At 42.0% G+C, this 16,631-nt stretch overlaps 2 protein-coding genes across 3 annotated transcripts in view; both read right to left on the bottom strand.

Annotated features, from left to right (window-relative positions):
- Positions 1-16,631, bottom strand: part of LOC133016712 (rab GTPase-activating protein 1) — a 62,702-nt gene that overhangs the window by 23,807 nt on the left and 22,264 nt on the right. For both annotated transcript variants that reach the window (XM_061083529.1, XM_061083538.1), the window contains one exon: positions 15,620-15,770. In XM_061083529.1, the coding sequence (XP_060939512.1) occupies positions 15,620-15,770 (151 nt within the window). The remainder of the gene's footprint in view (positions 1-15,619; positions 15,771-16,631) is intronic.
- Positions 6,365-7,606, bottom strand: LOC133017133 (probable G-protein coupled receptor 21). The gene has a single exon (XM_061083563.1). It carries the CDS (start codon positions 7,604-7,606, stop codon positions 6,365-6,367), a length of 1,242 nt encoding a protein of 413 aa, XP_060939546.1.

Genomic DNA, 16,631 nt, shown 5'->3' with positions numbered 1-16,631 from the left:
TTCCAAAAGTTGTCCTCTAGCTTCTGCAATATTCTGTCCTTTCTGGCTGGTAAAAACTATTGGTATTGATGTGTTGTAGAGCACAGGGGAGGAGTTACTGCATCCAGTGTGAAGGGCCCATTACACCGTGCTTCAGTCTCTCAGTGAATGATAAGGATCCATGTTTACACGAGCACCACTTAGCCATACTTATCTGAAGTGCTGAGAGAACGTACAAAGACTTCTGACATAATGGCCAATTAGCTTCCTCTCTGTCCGTCTGTCTGTTCGGTTTAACGCTGGTTCGGAAAGAGGCTCGCGTGAGTTGGGAGGGAAAACATATCCAGTGTCTCATGGCAGTGGACGGAAGTGAGAGCTAACGTGATTAAGAGAAAAGGAGAAAAGATAGACGATAGTGCTAATAATAGTGCATCTCTATTTAAGAGTCAAAAAGACAATGAAAGACAAATGTATTTGAATAAACACGAAGACAAGTGATGCTTAAAACATTCAACCCCTTGAGACTCTAACAGTGCAACTATTTCAACAGCTTTCCTGTTGCAAGTTAGTAGAGAAGATCACTTTCACTCTCATCATGTTTGTGCAGCAAATAATGTGATATGGAGCCAGGAGGCATTTAGCCTACCTCATCATAGTGGGAAAAATCTCAAGCTATGGTTTTACAGGGAATTTCTTGGTGGCAATCTGCTGCCTAAACGCTGTAGCTACATACTTGATGCATGGGAAGAAAAACCTATCCTCAATCAATACCCAAAACTTCCCAATGCCTCTATTCCTGAAATTGTTGAATGCATTGCTTTCAGCACGGCTTCGGACCTTTCAGAATAACATAAAAACTGAATTAATGATAATCAAATCTGTAAGAATATGTCATAAATTAAAGTTTTAAACTGTAATAAAAATACCACACAAGCCAAAGAGCCCACCTCCTGTTAACAATGCCCTTAAATCTCATTAATACCAACAGAAAACAAAGTGTCTGGCAGCCAAAGAATCCGTCAGCTTAAGCTACACAAATACTACGACTGTTGCAGCGCTGTCAACTGTCCATGATAAGTTACTGCCTCAGGAGTTCTGCAGGGGAATCAAAGAGCCTTTATGAAGTTAATGAACGTCAAGAGGCAAAACATGTTCTCTAACGAACCTGCAATAAAAACACATTACTGAGGGTAAGCCAAAAATGACAGAGTTACAATGCGAGCGTGTATGTGTGTGTGTGTGTGTGTGTGTGTGTGTGTGTGTGTGTGTGTGTGTGTGTGTGTGTGTGTACATGCCCATCTAAAGCTAGGAATAAAGTACCACAGTAGGGCTTCCGTGGGAAGGCTGAGTAGTTAGCCCTCTATTGTTTTTCTGTCCCTGATTTTCTCTGACTCAACACAATGGCTGACATGTCATTCTGTTATTCTTTCTCTGCTCCTAAAGGACCCTGCTGAGATGCCAAGAGAACATGGGGTGATATTCATCAAGCTTGTTACAAACCTTGGTCCCCAACTCAAATAGACCATTATGTCACTGGATTTAAATTTGAATAAATGGTAAGTGTAACAGTGTATTTAATATTGGATTTAATAAATCAAACACTAGTTAGTTTGATGCAGTGATTCCTTCTGTCTTTTTATCCTTTGCTGCGATGCTCAAGCTTCCCAGAGCTCTTGCTTCCTCACCTTAGCGTCGCCCGTCATTAAATCTTAATTGTCTGTCTCATGCCCTACTTTTTGTGCCAGCACTACAATGGCTGGCATTTTCTTCTGGTATTATTTGCCAGTCGGGTCCACCAACGTTTCCCACAGCCGCTCTGCCAGCACGCAAATTCAGCAGACCGGCCGCTTGCACAAATATTGTGCTGCCGTATTACAGTCCATTTACAGCACGTTAACGAAACAGCAATTTATTTTAATCTCCAAAAATCTACATGAGCTGTTCACAATTTGACAAATGGGGGGAAATTCTGTGTGAATGTTAAAGAGAGCTATTACTTTTCTTATCAACTGCGCTACTTACTCTTTGGCCAGCAGCCTCCCACCCTATTAAAAATATGACAGAGGGTCTGTTTATTACCAGAGTTAATGATATTTGTCACACGGACATAGACACAGACACACACAGACACACACAGACACACACAGACACACACAGACACACACAGACACACTCACACACACACACACACACACACACACACACACACACACACACACACACACACACACACACACACACACACACACACACACACACACACACACACACACACACACACACACACACACACACACACACACACACACACACACACTTTGTCAATGTAGTCAAGGAGGTTTAAATACTTGAGACAATATAACATTTATTTGCCTGGTACAGATTTACACAACATGGACAATTACAATACCATACAGGTTTGTAACCTGCAAAGCATCATCCAATGAAAAGTGTCTTATTGGTCACAGAGAATCACTTTCAATTAAAGTGAAATTTACACTAGTTTGATCATTTCACAATACCCAAACATTTTCCATGTACGCAAGCAGCCATCTTACAAAAACCTTATCACAAATTCAACACCCGCATGTGTGTGGCATGATCTAACATGGTAATGGCTTGGTAAACAGAAATCTAAAGAAACAGATATTTAAGCGTTCAGTGGTGGTCAAACAGAAATGCAGAATCGGCTCCAGTGAAAAACCTGTGGTCACCCTCATCCTAATGTGATAACAATGTGTGTCTCCAACCAGCTCTGGGTCATTATTAGGGTCTGGTGTGGTCTATCCAGAGCCTTACAAAAACACAAAGGACGAAATCCAATAGACATTAAAAGACATAAGAAAATACCACAGTGTGGGCATGTGTGTGTTTGTTTGTGAGTTAAAGTGCACAAATTATAATAAGGCTGTAAGATACAATAGTTGAACAGTACTCAGTTGTTGTTGTTCATTGATATATGAACAATACGTTTACGACAAAAAATCTCATGCCTCAAAATGGATTTTAGAGTTTGCATTAAATAAGGCCCCAATTTTCACATGATCTTTTACTGGAGTTTATACAGATGCAATTATTCACTTATACACTTTTCCCAAGACATACACATCTAGGTAGCTGCAGTCTAATGGGATTAAGATGAAATAAAATAATGGACGATATAAGGACTCTATAAAGACAATACAACCCGTAGCTATCGAGGCTAGACACCTTTTTAAACTTCCTTCTTTGCACATACCATTGCGTTTTATCTCTTTCATACCAAAATACAAATGTCACTATGTGCAGATAGAGTTTTAAAATGTTTTACTTATGATTTCTGATAAACGGATTAACTAACACAGACCATGCCAAGTGTTCACTCTACCTCATCTGTGTAACCCCACCGAGCATCACACTATATATTGACACAGTCACAGCGAGAGTGTTGTTCCCTTGAGAACATGGGAGCCAATTGTTTTCCCACAGGAAAAAGGGAATGTGTATGTGTGTATGTGTATGTGTGTGTGTGTGTGTGTGTGTGTGTGTGTGTGTGTGTGTGTGTGTGTGTGTGTGTGTGTGTGTGTGTGTGTGTGTGTGTGTGTGTGTGTGTGTGTGTGTGTGTGTGTGTGTGTGTGTGTGTGTGTGTCTGGCATGAGAGCAATGACTAAAAAACAATCAATTTGGGAGAACTGCTGATTTTTGGTCATTAGTTATGGTTGGGGTTACACAAGTAGTGGTTAAGGTTTGTCAAATTCTGAGTCCATGTCTATGTTAGGTCCCAAAAGGTGATCGATGATAACACGTGCGTGAGTCTACACAAATGTGAGAAATTGTACCATTAACTGCTGAAGGAAATAATATTGTATTACTGAAAAAGGCTTTTACCATAAAATCTTTCAAATAGAAAAGGACAGCTGAGAAACCCTAATAGAAACTATTAAGTAGTGAGCTGCTTAACCCTCTTAGTGTCCGTGACCTTTATCACTTCACAAGAAACTAGACAAAGAGCAAGTTTCCAAAATAAATCGGTGTAGTTCAGCCATCAGACATTCAATACGCCTGTCCACGCCATTCAAAAAGGAAGTATTACAATATTTGGCAATGCTTCACATATGTCAAGCCAAACTATATTCAAAGTCAACAATCTCTACCACCACAATATATATTACACTCACAGAATACAGTGTAGTGGAGGGAAGTGATGTCCAACTTATAAAACTTTGAGAGGTGATAACTTTGTTAACTTCAACAGTCCAATTCAGCCAGTGGTCGCACCCTAACATTCCTGCACACACACTGACATACACCTAAGAACAAATTCATGCAAAAAAAGCCTAACAGTTTTGAGTCATACGTTTGCTCCCGATTAGTTTCACGTAAGAGAAAAACAATGATTAAAAAAGATCTTTTGAAGAGTAGCTGGATTGACAGTCACATTTTCAAAATGACTTTAACGTGGAACTAAGCGACAGAGGCTGACCATTGAACCGGTACGATTGGCAGTCAGGGTCATTCCTCTAAAAACAGTCATGTCCCTAAAAATCAAGCCCTCCCTCTCTGTTAGAGGAAACCACCTCCCGAACAGCTCATTTTCATTTGTGTCAAGGCAACAATATGTCGCTATACACTGAGAAACAGTCAAGGTCATGCATGCAAGACAGCATTGAGCCAACACAGTGCAGTGGACTGACACAAACATTGTTTAAATCCATTCGCCTTTGACTAAATCTTGATTATATCAAATATGACGAAAAAAAATATAATCTGAAACTGTTGAACTTTCTTTGGTCGAAGTTACATAAAACCAGAACATCTGCACCTACATGAACTGGGAAAGTCTCTATGGTTCACAAAAGAGATTTTTTTTTTCACAACTATTGAGTTTTTGACACCATATATACAAATAGATACTTCTCACGTTAAGATGAGTTTGTTTCAAAAGTTAAGAGTTAAAAGGTGATCCCAAAACTACACATGGGAACAAGATGACGGAAAGAGACGCATGCATGCACACAGACACAAACATACACACACCAAACTGCAATTCCCTGTGGTCGAGGGGTCAGTCCCTCTTCATGGTGCTGCAGAGGTTAGCCTGCTGGCAGAGTGAATGGGCCATTTGTCTGTTCGGTTTACGCATGATCTTCCTGTGTGCGTGTGGGTGCGTGCACTAGTCACAAAAGCAGGCACAATAATGTATTCAGAATTCAGAGCAAACCTAGGCATGGATATTGGTTTGCAAGAATACGTGAATGTGAAATTGAAACATTGTGTAATCATGTAATAATCATTTGATTGTTTCTTTCAGCCACTACTGAATCCAAAACACAGTTCAAAGGTCATTCGTCTACTCGTTTCAAGAAAATTAAAGTAATAATGTACCAAAAAACAGTGTTCAATAGGTGTAAAAATATATCCTTTCTCTGCCTCGGACACAGTTATGAAAAAGGTTTAGTTATATAATCCAAACAACAAAGGTGCATTGAAACTAACAGAAGTTATTTTAATTAATTCACTAAAAATTAGACTTATGTCAGGTTAACAGTCGTACACCAAAGCTGGGCAGCATCTCACGTCATATGTTACAAACAGCTGGCTCAGTGTGTGAACCCACAACTTGGTTAAAGTCATAATGTTTATCTTGTATCACAACATTAATAAATAACATGAAAGTCCACAAAGAATTTGAAATGTCGAAGCAGAGAAATAAGAATCAGTTCATCAATCAAACAAACAATAAAATGGCTGCTTCTCCACTGTTAGTATGTAGATAGACTGAGGGCATGAAACAACTGTTTAAACACTTTGTTGTTGGCAGTTCACTTCATTGCTACACAACTAAAACACAGAGTCAACTGTTCCATTTCCATTCATTTTCTTTTTTTGCATTCAACACACCCTGTGCTGATAATCTGGCAGCAGACGCTGGTCACTTAAGTTTCTCACACAGCACAGACAGCTTTTTGGAACAGTTTTGGCAAAATAAATTAAGAATTCACATTCCATGAATAAAAACGAATAAAAATGTTGCTTAACCACAAAAGAGTTCCAGATATTTTACAGCCACCTTTTTCTCATCCTCTCCATCAATCACCCCTGTCCGTATACACAGCGTGGTTTGACAGATTTCAAACACTCTCTGTGGGTATTTGGGTCTTTCTCTAGTCAGTGCTCCGCTCTTCACTCCCTTTCTCTGCGTTTGCCAACTGTGGCTTGTGCAGAGAGGATGCCTGTGTAACCTCCAAACGCCACAGAAGCAGCAGTGGCAGATTGATGCCTCCTCCCCGTCTCTTTATCTGCATATTTCAGCTCAGCAGAGGAGACATTCGACGACACAGACATCAGGCCTCTTTTCAAGAAGTTCAACTGCCTATCTGGCACAAGGATTTACTCAGTGTGTGCTCTACACATGACATGTTGTGCCGATTATGATTTCGCCGTGGCCGTATCCATACCCTGACCCCGCACATCCCTTTTCAACGGAGCCGACAAAAGTCTTTTTGGTGTTGCTAACCCCAAAGCCGTTGCTCCTGCGCTGTAAACAGAAGGAGCAGAGGCGTTTGAGGCCTTTCCTGAAGGCAGAGTTGGAGAGGCTGTAGATGAGACAGTTGCAGAAGCTGTTGCTGATGGCCAGCCATGTGGTGAGGAAGGATGCTGCAGGGTGGTGGTAGATCCCTCCACTCTCCAGCAGAAAGTAAAGAATGTAGGGCAACCACAGGATATAAAACACACTTGTAATGCGGAACAGTACCATAGCGTATCGCTTGTCTGGGTATGTTGATGTGGGCTCCTGATACTGCGGTTGGTGGTGTTGGACGTTCTGTGGTTGGGACAAGTGGGGGAACTGCCCATGTTCTGCTGGGCTGTTGTCCTTGACCACAGATCCCACAGTCAGTCCTGGGCCCTGCAGCTGTTGGGGCCGGTAACGCGCTTGGCGCTCGCTGATCTCCCGGGTGTGCTGTCGGCAGATCTTGAAGATATTGGCATAGGTGAAGCAGACGGTGAGAGCTGCTGGGGCATAGAGCAGCGCAACAATGAAGCTTGTAAAAGCCGGACTAGTCCTCCATTCGACTGCACACCACTCCACCACATCGCCATGGTAACCAGGTTTACCCCACCCAAGAAAAGATGGGAGAAACACCAGCGCAGAATAAAGCCATATCAGAATGATGCAGCAGCGCACTCGACAAGGTGTTACGACGGAGGCGTAAGTCAGAGGTCGTGTGATGGCGACGTAGCGGTCCACACTGACACACGCCAACGACACCATTGAAACGGACTTCAAAACAGACACCATGTACCCGAACACCTGGCAGGTGAGTTTGGGGTCGAGGCCCTGCAGGTGATGGAGGAGGGACAGGGAGGGGAACAGGCAGCTGACCCCCACCAGCAGATCAGCATACGCCATAGTCTGGATGAAAGCACTGGTGGTGTGCTGGCTCAGCAAGGGGGCACAGTGAAACACAAAAATCACCACCAGATTGCCAGAAATAATGAGAACAGTGAGGAGGAGTATGATAGACACTTCAAGGAGGCAGGTGGTGAAAATCTGGGAATAGCCTATCTCCAGCAGGCAGAAGGGAGCAGATGCGTTTGATGGGTCAGCGGAGCTCAGGTTCAGTGGATCCAGGGAAAAATTCATCATCTTGGCCAGTGATCCTTATCGGAGGAGCTTTTTCTGAAAGTGTCTTTGTGGTTTCAGTTTAAAATAAAGGCTCCATGTTGCGGTTCCACAAGGAGAGTGCGGCCATCTGCCATTTCAATTGCAGGAGGGATGCAAAGGACGGGGAAGGATGAGGAAGATTTAAAACCAGCAGGCACAATCAAATGATCACAAATGTTTTCTCCCTTTTCCCAGTGAGGCAAACGTCCCAGGTGAAGGCACAAAAAGGCAAAAGCAGGAAAAAAAATAGGACTTTGTTCAAGGAATTCTCGTCCGATGCTCTTGAAACGCTTCCCCTCCCTATAAAGTCAGAGATGTCTTCCACATCTGCTCCAGCTGTAGAAAGCACAGACTGAAGCTGCCGTTTTATCTGTCCGTCGTCCAGAGACACAAACACAGCTTCCAATGAGAGGGCATTACTGTGTAATGCGTTGCGAACATAAATTGAGGGAAGGAGAAATTCAGGATAATCTCTCCTTTTAATTCGTCGTGGAACTCCACCTCTGTCCCGCTTGTCTTTCCCGATTCCTCTTCTTTTCCTCTTCTTTCGTGCTGCCCCTTTACCCCCTTTTCACCACTCTTCCATGTCTGCTTGCTCTTGTCTCAGTTTCTGTCCGGACCTTCGCTGTAAGATCCCCGCCGACTGTTGTGAGCTGGGAGGATGAAGGCAGTGCACCGGGTACTGATGTTTAAAACATGCACTGAAGACACACACACATACAAACACACCTCAGCTGTTATTTCTATCCAGAGGAGCAGCAACTATGTCTGGAGTGGAAATGAGGTAGGCAGGCATACCGATGCTGGGAGACCCCCCCCCCCCCCCACTCGTTTTCATTTATCCTCCTTTGCTTGCTCTCTCTCTCTTTCTCTCTCTCTACAGAAACAGTGGCACTGAAGCCCCTCCCTTTCCCCTTGAGTTCAACCAATGCAATCATGCAAGGGCATGAAGCTGCCTCCTTCCCCCACCCTCTCACTCCTCCCCTGTGTGTGTGGATGTGTGTGTGTGTGTGTGTGTGTGTGTGTGTGTGTGTGTGTGTGTGTGTGTGTGTGTGTGTGTGTGTGTGTGTGTGTGTGTGTGTGTGTGTGTGTGTGTGTGTGTGTCTGTGTGTGTCTGTGTGTGTGTGTGTCTGACTGTTTCGAATAATTACCCTGGATCCTCAAATACCGTTTCACACTGTTAAAATTAGCAACACTCAGTTCTAGCCCAGTCCTGTTCTCTGCATCCAAAAATGTTTCTGGTAACCCTTAAGTGCATGCCCTGGGGGAAGTTTATGGGAAATAGTTCTATAAATAATCTTCCCTTTTAGCTTTTTTAGATAAACAATAGTTATTTTGTTTTCAGTTTAAAAGACAGAAAGATGGAGAGATTCCAACATTACGCACGGCTGTAAATCTATTGTACCAAGAACATGGAAGATCAAAATACTTTCGGATTTTATTTAGGATGACTATGTTGCTGAATATTTTCATTTGTTCATGTATTTGTGTGTGTGTGTGTGTGTGTGTGTGTGTGTGTGTGTGTGTGTGTGTGTGTTTGTGCCAGGCTATGTATTTTCTGTGTGTGTGTGCTTGTACATGTCTTTCTATCTATTTGGCGCTAAACAGTTATGCACCTGCTCCTGATTTACCATGCATCAGCACATCTCTTGACATCTTGTCAAGAATTGCTTTGATACAGTCAGATACATCCGGGCAGCATGACCCTACCAGCTCTCCCTCACAGCAATATCAACAGCCAGGTTATTATTGCAAGGCTCGCAAAGGTCAGGTCTCTATTAAACATTTTATTCTATCTTATTAAATAGAATGAGCAAGTCCCTGCTGTCGGGCATTAGCCGAGACACAGAAATATAAAAAATAAAAAAATGTCAGTTAAGATACTTAAAGACAAACAACTTAACAAACAGCAATACAATACTATATAAGCTGTATACAAACAACTTATGTCTCTGTGCATGAATAATTAATTAACGTGTAATTTCTGGATTATAGGATGTGATGATTACATTTAATTACTCAGAATCTGGCACTCAAATTACAAACTTAGTGGGTAGTAATCGCTGTCAGATTTAGTTCTGCTCCTCATCCGCCTCATCCCCATCGTCCTAATGACTTTCTGAAGACTGCAGAGTTAGTCTCGTGCAGGTCAATTTGGTGTAGCGTGATGGAGACCCAAACACACCCACACACACACATGTTCACACACACATGCACACCAGCCTGCACCTTTCCGGGATCCAGACACACTCTCATGCTTTCACGCACCTCCTCTGCCCATCACACGAGGAGCTAAAAATAGATGACAGTACCATGAAAAGGGTTGGAAGAAGAGGAACGGGAGAGAAGGATGTGGAAGGGGGTCAAAGGAAAACACAGAGCTAATCAAGCATGGGAGGGGGAAGAGGTGGAAGGGAGAAAGGAAAACAAGATAGCAGAGACTAAACCAGTAAGATGAAAATACAGCTGTGGGAGGATGGGAGGAAAAAGGGAGGGAGCTGGGGATGTACTGTCACCTGGTTCCTAAGCTGAGCACCACAGTCCTGTTAGATGTCGAACTTACAGTTTGCTTCCTCACGGTTCCTCTCAATGACAAACCCCTGTAACTGATGCACACCAGGCAACACCCCGAACTCTGGTATTATATATCAGTAATAGAGGAAAGATAAAAGCTGATGCTTACAATAATGTCTCGTAAAAATCATGTTACTGTTCATATAATTGCCATAAACAGATTCTGCATGTGAATATGCAGAATCTGTTTATGGTGTGGGAGAAGAAGCCCTCTGGTTTCCGTTTCTAATTTGGCCAATGGTGGACAGTGTGTGGAGAGCAAAAGAGACGGAAATGCATCAGCTGTCGACTATTTAATTTATCTGAATTCACATGCAGATAGCTGTTTTCCAGAATTTCGTCTGGACCTTAAACATCCACAAAAGGAATCGATATAAACTTGTCAGATTGTAAAAAAGTGTACTGCCAACAAGGTTGTGGTCATCAGACGATAACCGATGGCTCATGTAATCCTATCAAGTCACAATATTAGTTAACATAATGATTTTGCAAGTGTTCAGTCAGTTTGGGTGGAGTGCACTTGTTATTTGAGGGAAAACTGAAAATGTTTTGTATTTTTTTCTCATTACATAACTTAATACATTTAAATAGATTGAAACTAGCAAAGTTACAACTAAAACATACTGTACTGGCTGACTCTCATCTAATTATTACAAATACCCACCATCCATCACGTCCCATCTGGTAGTTTATAATCCAGATAATTCTGTTCTGTCCCAATATAAATATAAAAATCAGCAGACACAAGGTGCCAGCATTTCGTACCAGCATCAGCTGATGTGCTCTTTTTTCAAAGAATTTATACAAAGCAATGCATGGTAGCAATGAAAACCTTTTTTTAATTTCGAAGAAGTGGACAGCCAATACACTGTATCATCCGTTAATCAATGATATTTAGCTCTGTTCAATGAGCCTAGAGCTAGGGCAGAAATGACAGCAACATAAATCAGGGGTCCTGACACTGGTCAGCAGATAAACACTAACAGGTTACTGTTGGAAGATGACACAAAATGCTATGGATAATGACGCCTCCCTACATTCAACTCCAGGAATAGATGCGACCTTTGAACTGATTAAGCCTAATGGCAGTCACATGTGTATTTAATGGCAAACTGGCTCTGAAGCCAGATAAATCACATTTTAAAGTATTTCCATGTCTGCAAGCAGAAGTCAGACCAACAATGTACACATTAACCTATGGGAGAGGCAGGCTAGGCACACAGTCAAAGTACGGTCAAAAACTGTAAGAAGCAGATTACTCAGATGGAGCAGAGGAAAGAGGAAAAAAGGCAAGAAGTTAATGTGACAAAATACAAATGAACAGGCAGAAAGAGAGAGGCTGGAGGACTTAAAAGGAGCACAAATAGGTCTAAGTAGAAGTCAGTGAGAGTCAAGAGTCAGGCGTACACAAATACAAATCCGAAAAAAAGATAGGCAGACAGAGAGGTCCTAATGTGGGTCCAACAGAGGTAGGCAGGCAGACAGGTAGCTGTGAGTGCTTGTTTCCCTCTCCACAGGAGGTTGGCTCGGTGGCTCTGGGGACCAGGTCTGTGTTTATCAGGCCAGTGTGTGTCAATGCTACGTATCTAACCTAAGTTCTAACATCCTGCTCCACTTATGGAGGCAGATGAGGTTTAAAACATCTTTTAATAGGAAAAATAAATGATCCAATATGACTCATCACCACCATTGACCACAAATGTACAAGAAAAAAACAACCTCAAAAATCCTCTATCAATCCATTATCTGTACTGTTTATTCCCGGGTCGCGGGGGAAGGTGAAGCCAATACCAGCTGATGCTGTACAGGTCACCAGTGTATCACAGGGGCAACATGTAGAGACAAACAACAATGTACATCACACAATTTAGAGTCTCCAAATAACAAGACCTCAAATTGTATCTTGTATCGTGGGAGGAAGTCGGAATACTCACATACACTTCGTGCGGCCCACCTAAAAAATCATATTTCATCAAATCTTTACCTCTGACACAGACAAAAGAGTGAAAGATAAGTTCTCACGTGAGAGAATGAACTGCATTGAATGCAACAACTGCATCTGAAACTATGAAGTCCGACTGTCTGCATGGACAGTAAAAACTTTACTGACCATAGCACGAGCACACGGTAGCTCGCCGTAGTGAAACAGGATGAGTGGGCATGGAGTCGTTATTATGCGAAATGTAAAACAAATTTGGTTCACCATGAAAATGTGGCTGGACAAATCAGGATATGGCAGGCCGCCAAGTCTAGATGATTTATGGTAAACAAACAAACAAAAATTATGATTACATTAAAAAGACTCTTATTCCCCTAAAGTCGCCGCAACCTGTTTGATACCAATTGTGAACTTAAGTTGACGGGCTGATCAGTGAGTCATCATCCACATGGAAGCTTGATCCGCATGTGTTCCTTTTATTTTTCAAGACGTACACATGAAATAATACTGTTAGCTGGTTGCTGTCTAGACTCTCAAGCTTTCTCTGAATTGAGACTTGAATGCTTCTGTATTGGTGATGAACCGTATCTATAAAACTGCAATGTCCATGGTTAAATGATATTTCATTTCATCACCCACAGACAACTGATTATAGCATGAAATTAGATTAAAACACCATGGCCATTTCTTTCAAAGGCTACACTTACTGGTAACTGAAGCGTAAGATAATTTTAATAACTATTTTTGACCATAATACTGTAATATGGTCACGATGTTACAGCGCCTGAGCACAAAACTAAATGTTGCTAGCCAATATGTCACCTCGTCTTTCGCAACATCCTCTTGATTAAAATCAGTTGGCACTGGATCAGTAAGCTGCCGAAACCCTGTTACTCTGACTGGCCTCCACTCACTATCATTTATGGAGCTGATGCAAAATGTGAGCCATGGCTCAAACAGCCTAATGAGTTTATTGGTAACTGGTGGAGTGTTAATGAGTCAGCATTTGAAGTCAGTCAGGTATTTCCAGCACTTGGCAGCGGTGGGCCCTCATATCAGTGAGTTCATGAGGGCTTCACAGGGAACGAACAGGTTAAATATCCATGACCTACAGCCCTGGTTCCACTTCCATCAATGCCCCGCATTCAGACATGGATGTACACCAAGTTCAGACGAGGATAGCACAAAAGAGGACACTTGCTAGGACACGATGTACATACAGGCAAATTGAGGACAAAGAGACACACACAGGCTGAATATAGAAAGCGCACAAAACTAATTAGGAGCTGGAACATGTTTGTGGTATGTACAAATTATTAAATAGGAGCAGAAACGGGAAAGAACAAAAATTTGTACATGAAAAGCTAAACTGTAATTAGTACCAATACCAATAGAAACATGAATGTGGTGGAAAATTCTTTCCTAATGAATACATATAACGTGCAGAGTACAATTATGCAATACATGAACTTTTGTGTCTTAGTTCTAGTTGGATGAAAAAGAAATAACATCAGTATGTTGGTTTGAATAGAATAAGAGCTTCATCATTATATTGTTTTCTGCGAATGTTCTCTGCTACCTTGTTCTGGGACTAAATAAAACTCTGTCACAGTCAGATTTAGCTGCACGTGTTCTCCACACTTTTCTCTTGTGTTTGTTGGCTAATGTACAAACTTGAATGCTTTAGTGTTTCTGCAAAGAATTCCTATCCAACTTTCTGTCCAGTGGCTATCGATAGAGTGGCGTTCTGATCCAATGTTATTGTTGTCTTTGTCAAAGTTCAGATTCCGTTCATACCACTCATGGAAGCAGAAAAACCAGCGTGGCTCCTCAATTATTTTGGTGTAAAACTTCTATTTGAGTTGGCGGTCTTCAAGCATTCAAATCAGTACAGGACGGACAGGTAAACGGCAGCAAGAACATGAGGAGAAGGGTTAAAGGGAGAGAGATAGGAAAAGAGCAAAGGGAGAAAGGAAAGGGAGGTCAGGGACAGTGAGGAAAAAGAGAGTGGGGGAGGAGAGCAGAGGGGAGGAAAGGGCAAAGCCAACATCTTGTCACCACCTGGGACCCAGCTTGTTGCCCGGGGATGTTGCCTTTACATAAGAACAGTGGACGGAGCTGTGGCCGAGAACAAAATTACACAGACCAACACACAGGAGAGCACACCGTCACCTCGGATCCTTTAACACATGTCCCCTTAGACAGATGTAAGCCAGCACACTGTGATTCAAAAACAAACCGACACAAAAAACTAATTTTTTAAACACATACAGGCGGAGGTTTGTAGAAATGAGGCAGAGGTCACAACAAGGCAACGCAGCTATGACAAACCCTAATGTTAAAAATACCCAATTGAAATCATCATAATTGAATAATAATAATGAAATTATCCTTCACGATGACAGAGCGACCATTGTGCATCGCTTAATACAGGAAATTTCTGACCCAGGTCCCGAAGGAATTTGCAAAACTGAATACAACCCAAAACTAGATCAGGTTTTCAGAAACTTTTTTTGACTTTGACTATTTGAGCTGAACACATCATATGATCTGAGTCCTTCATATTTAAAGAGGTAGTTATATATTTTTCATTCTCCGTTTATGAACTGACCATAGGTTAAAAAGTATTAGTTTATACTGAGTCAAAAAATCATGAGAAGTTTTGGTAGAACCTTTATGATTATTCCTTCTTACAGAACCATCGACGTCTACAAAACTTCTTTTTAAATAAGTTTTGAGATTAGAATCTAGTTCATGCTCCAAGTAATCAGCTGGTATTGTCTACATGGCAGCAGCAGTCGTCACAAGTTTGGAGCACATGAGAGGGAACAGTGGCGCCTGGGGAGTGCTTTAAAGACACAAACCTGAGCAGCAACAGTTGCCAACAAATAGGAACAATAACACACAGGAGAAAAACAACTAGAATTAACGCCTCGCCTGTTGTTTGCTTCCTCGAAATTATCAAGCTGCAGTATACATTTATGTTTTCCAAGTGTCAAAGTATATGTAAAGAAGATTTTGAAGGAATGTTTTTCAAAGGTACCAGGTATATGTTGTCATATTTATACTATGAATGGTGGAGTTATGGCCTTAAATGTGTTTTGTGAGATCAGTGACCTTAACCTTGATGATCAAATCAGCTCATCTTCGAGTCCATGTTAATACTTGTACCAAATCTGAAGATATTCTCTAGAGGTGAGGAGAAGCGGGACAGACAGACGGACTACAATCCCCAGAAGATAAAGCCTCCGACCATCGCTGTCACCGGCACAGAGGCATAAATACATCAAAGACATTAAACCAGCTTGAATTGAGTGCAAGATTTGGAAATTGTCAGAGATGATGTGGACAGTTTGCTGATTCACCTAAAAGTTAAAGGTCTGAGTTTCTAATCGATCACAACACCACCAAAATTAGGGGATCATGGCAATTCAGTGTTTCTTGATCATCTCTATAAAGACAATATTTTGGTGCGGTCTTACCTTTGTTATGAGCGTGCGGTACTCTTCCACCTGGTGGTCATTGTTGTGGCACCCGGCCAGGAGCTGCCACACCTCCCCACGAAGAGCTTCGGGAATACCACTCCGCACCAACGCTGGCAGCTGCCTTGGCCGCACTGATAAGTTCAAATGCCTGATAGAGGAAAGGAAAGGAGATTGTATTTTTACTTTATTTTACTTATTTCAACTTTATTGGTTCTCTGCAGATTCATGACATGCACACACAACAGTTAATCTATCCCCGGAATTCTTTTGTGCCTTTTCCCCTGACATTAGACTTCCCTTATTCTACCCCTGCTTAATTTTGTATGCGAAAACAATAGACAACACAAGACAAGAGGCTCAAACAACATCACAGTAGAATACACAGAAGGAAATGTCAGCTTTTTTTTTTCATCCTCCCTTACATTAAAATGTCAAATCTGTTGGGGAAATTCTCCATCCTGTGCATACAATAACCTTAACTGTGTGAAGTGTCAAATGAACCCAGTCACCAGCCCACCCACTTGTAAGTGACAGAGACAGAATTAGAAGTACACAGAGGAGGAGGAAGAGGAGGAGGAGAAGATAAACTCCAAGGCACAGCTGTAGCTAACTGTCGCTTGACTGGAGCTGACAGAAAAACCCTGAATCCCTGATGATTCTCTCACTTTTCTACCCCCCCACCCCCTCTTATTTAATTCATCCCTCTGAGTTTGTTGTGTTTATTTGTTCCGAGTGTTAGGTTATGCAATATGAGGCACTTTCTGCAGAGGCTAAGAGGGGAAACAAGAGTGTGTTGTGTACTTGTGTGTGCAGGCATGTGACGTAAGTAATGCCAGGCCTGGTCCTTAGGGGCATTAAGTTTGTAAAGGGCTTTCTGTGATTTGCCTCTCTGCGCTGCATCCCCACGCTACATCGCCGCATCCCACAATGCCACAACACACAATCTCACTTACACACACAATATCACCAGTCACACATACAAAGCCTGGTATTATCACAGGCTAGTCTT

The sequence above is a fragment of the Limanda limanda genome, chromosome 1 (genome assembly GCF_963576545.1).
Source record: "Limanda limanda chromosome 1, fLimLim1.1, whole genome shotgun sequence".
In the NCBI taxonomy this organism is placed as follows: domain Eukaryota; kingdom Metazoa; phylum Chordata; class Actinopteri; order Pleuronectiformes; family Pleuronectidae; genus Limanda; species Limanda limanda.
Note: the sequence above shows the minus strand (reverse complement) of the source record. Positions and strands in the feature narration are given on the sequence as shown.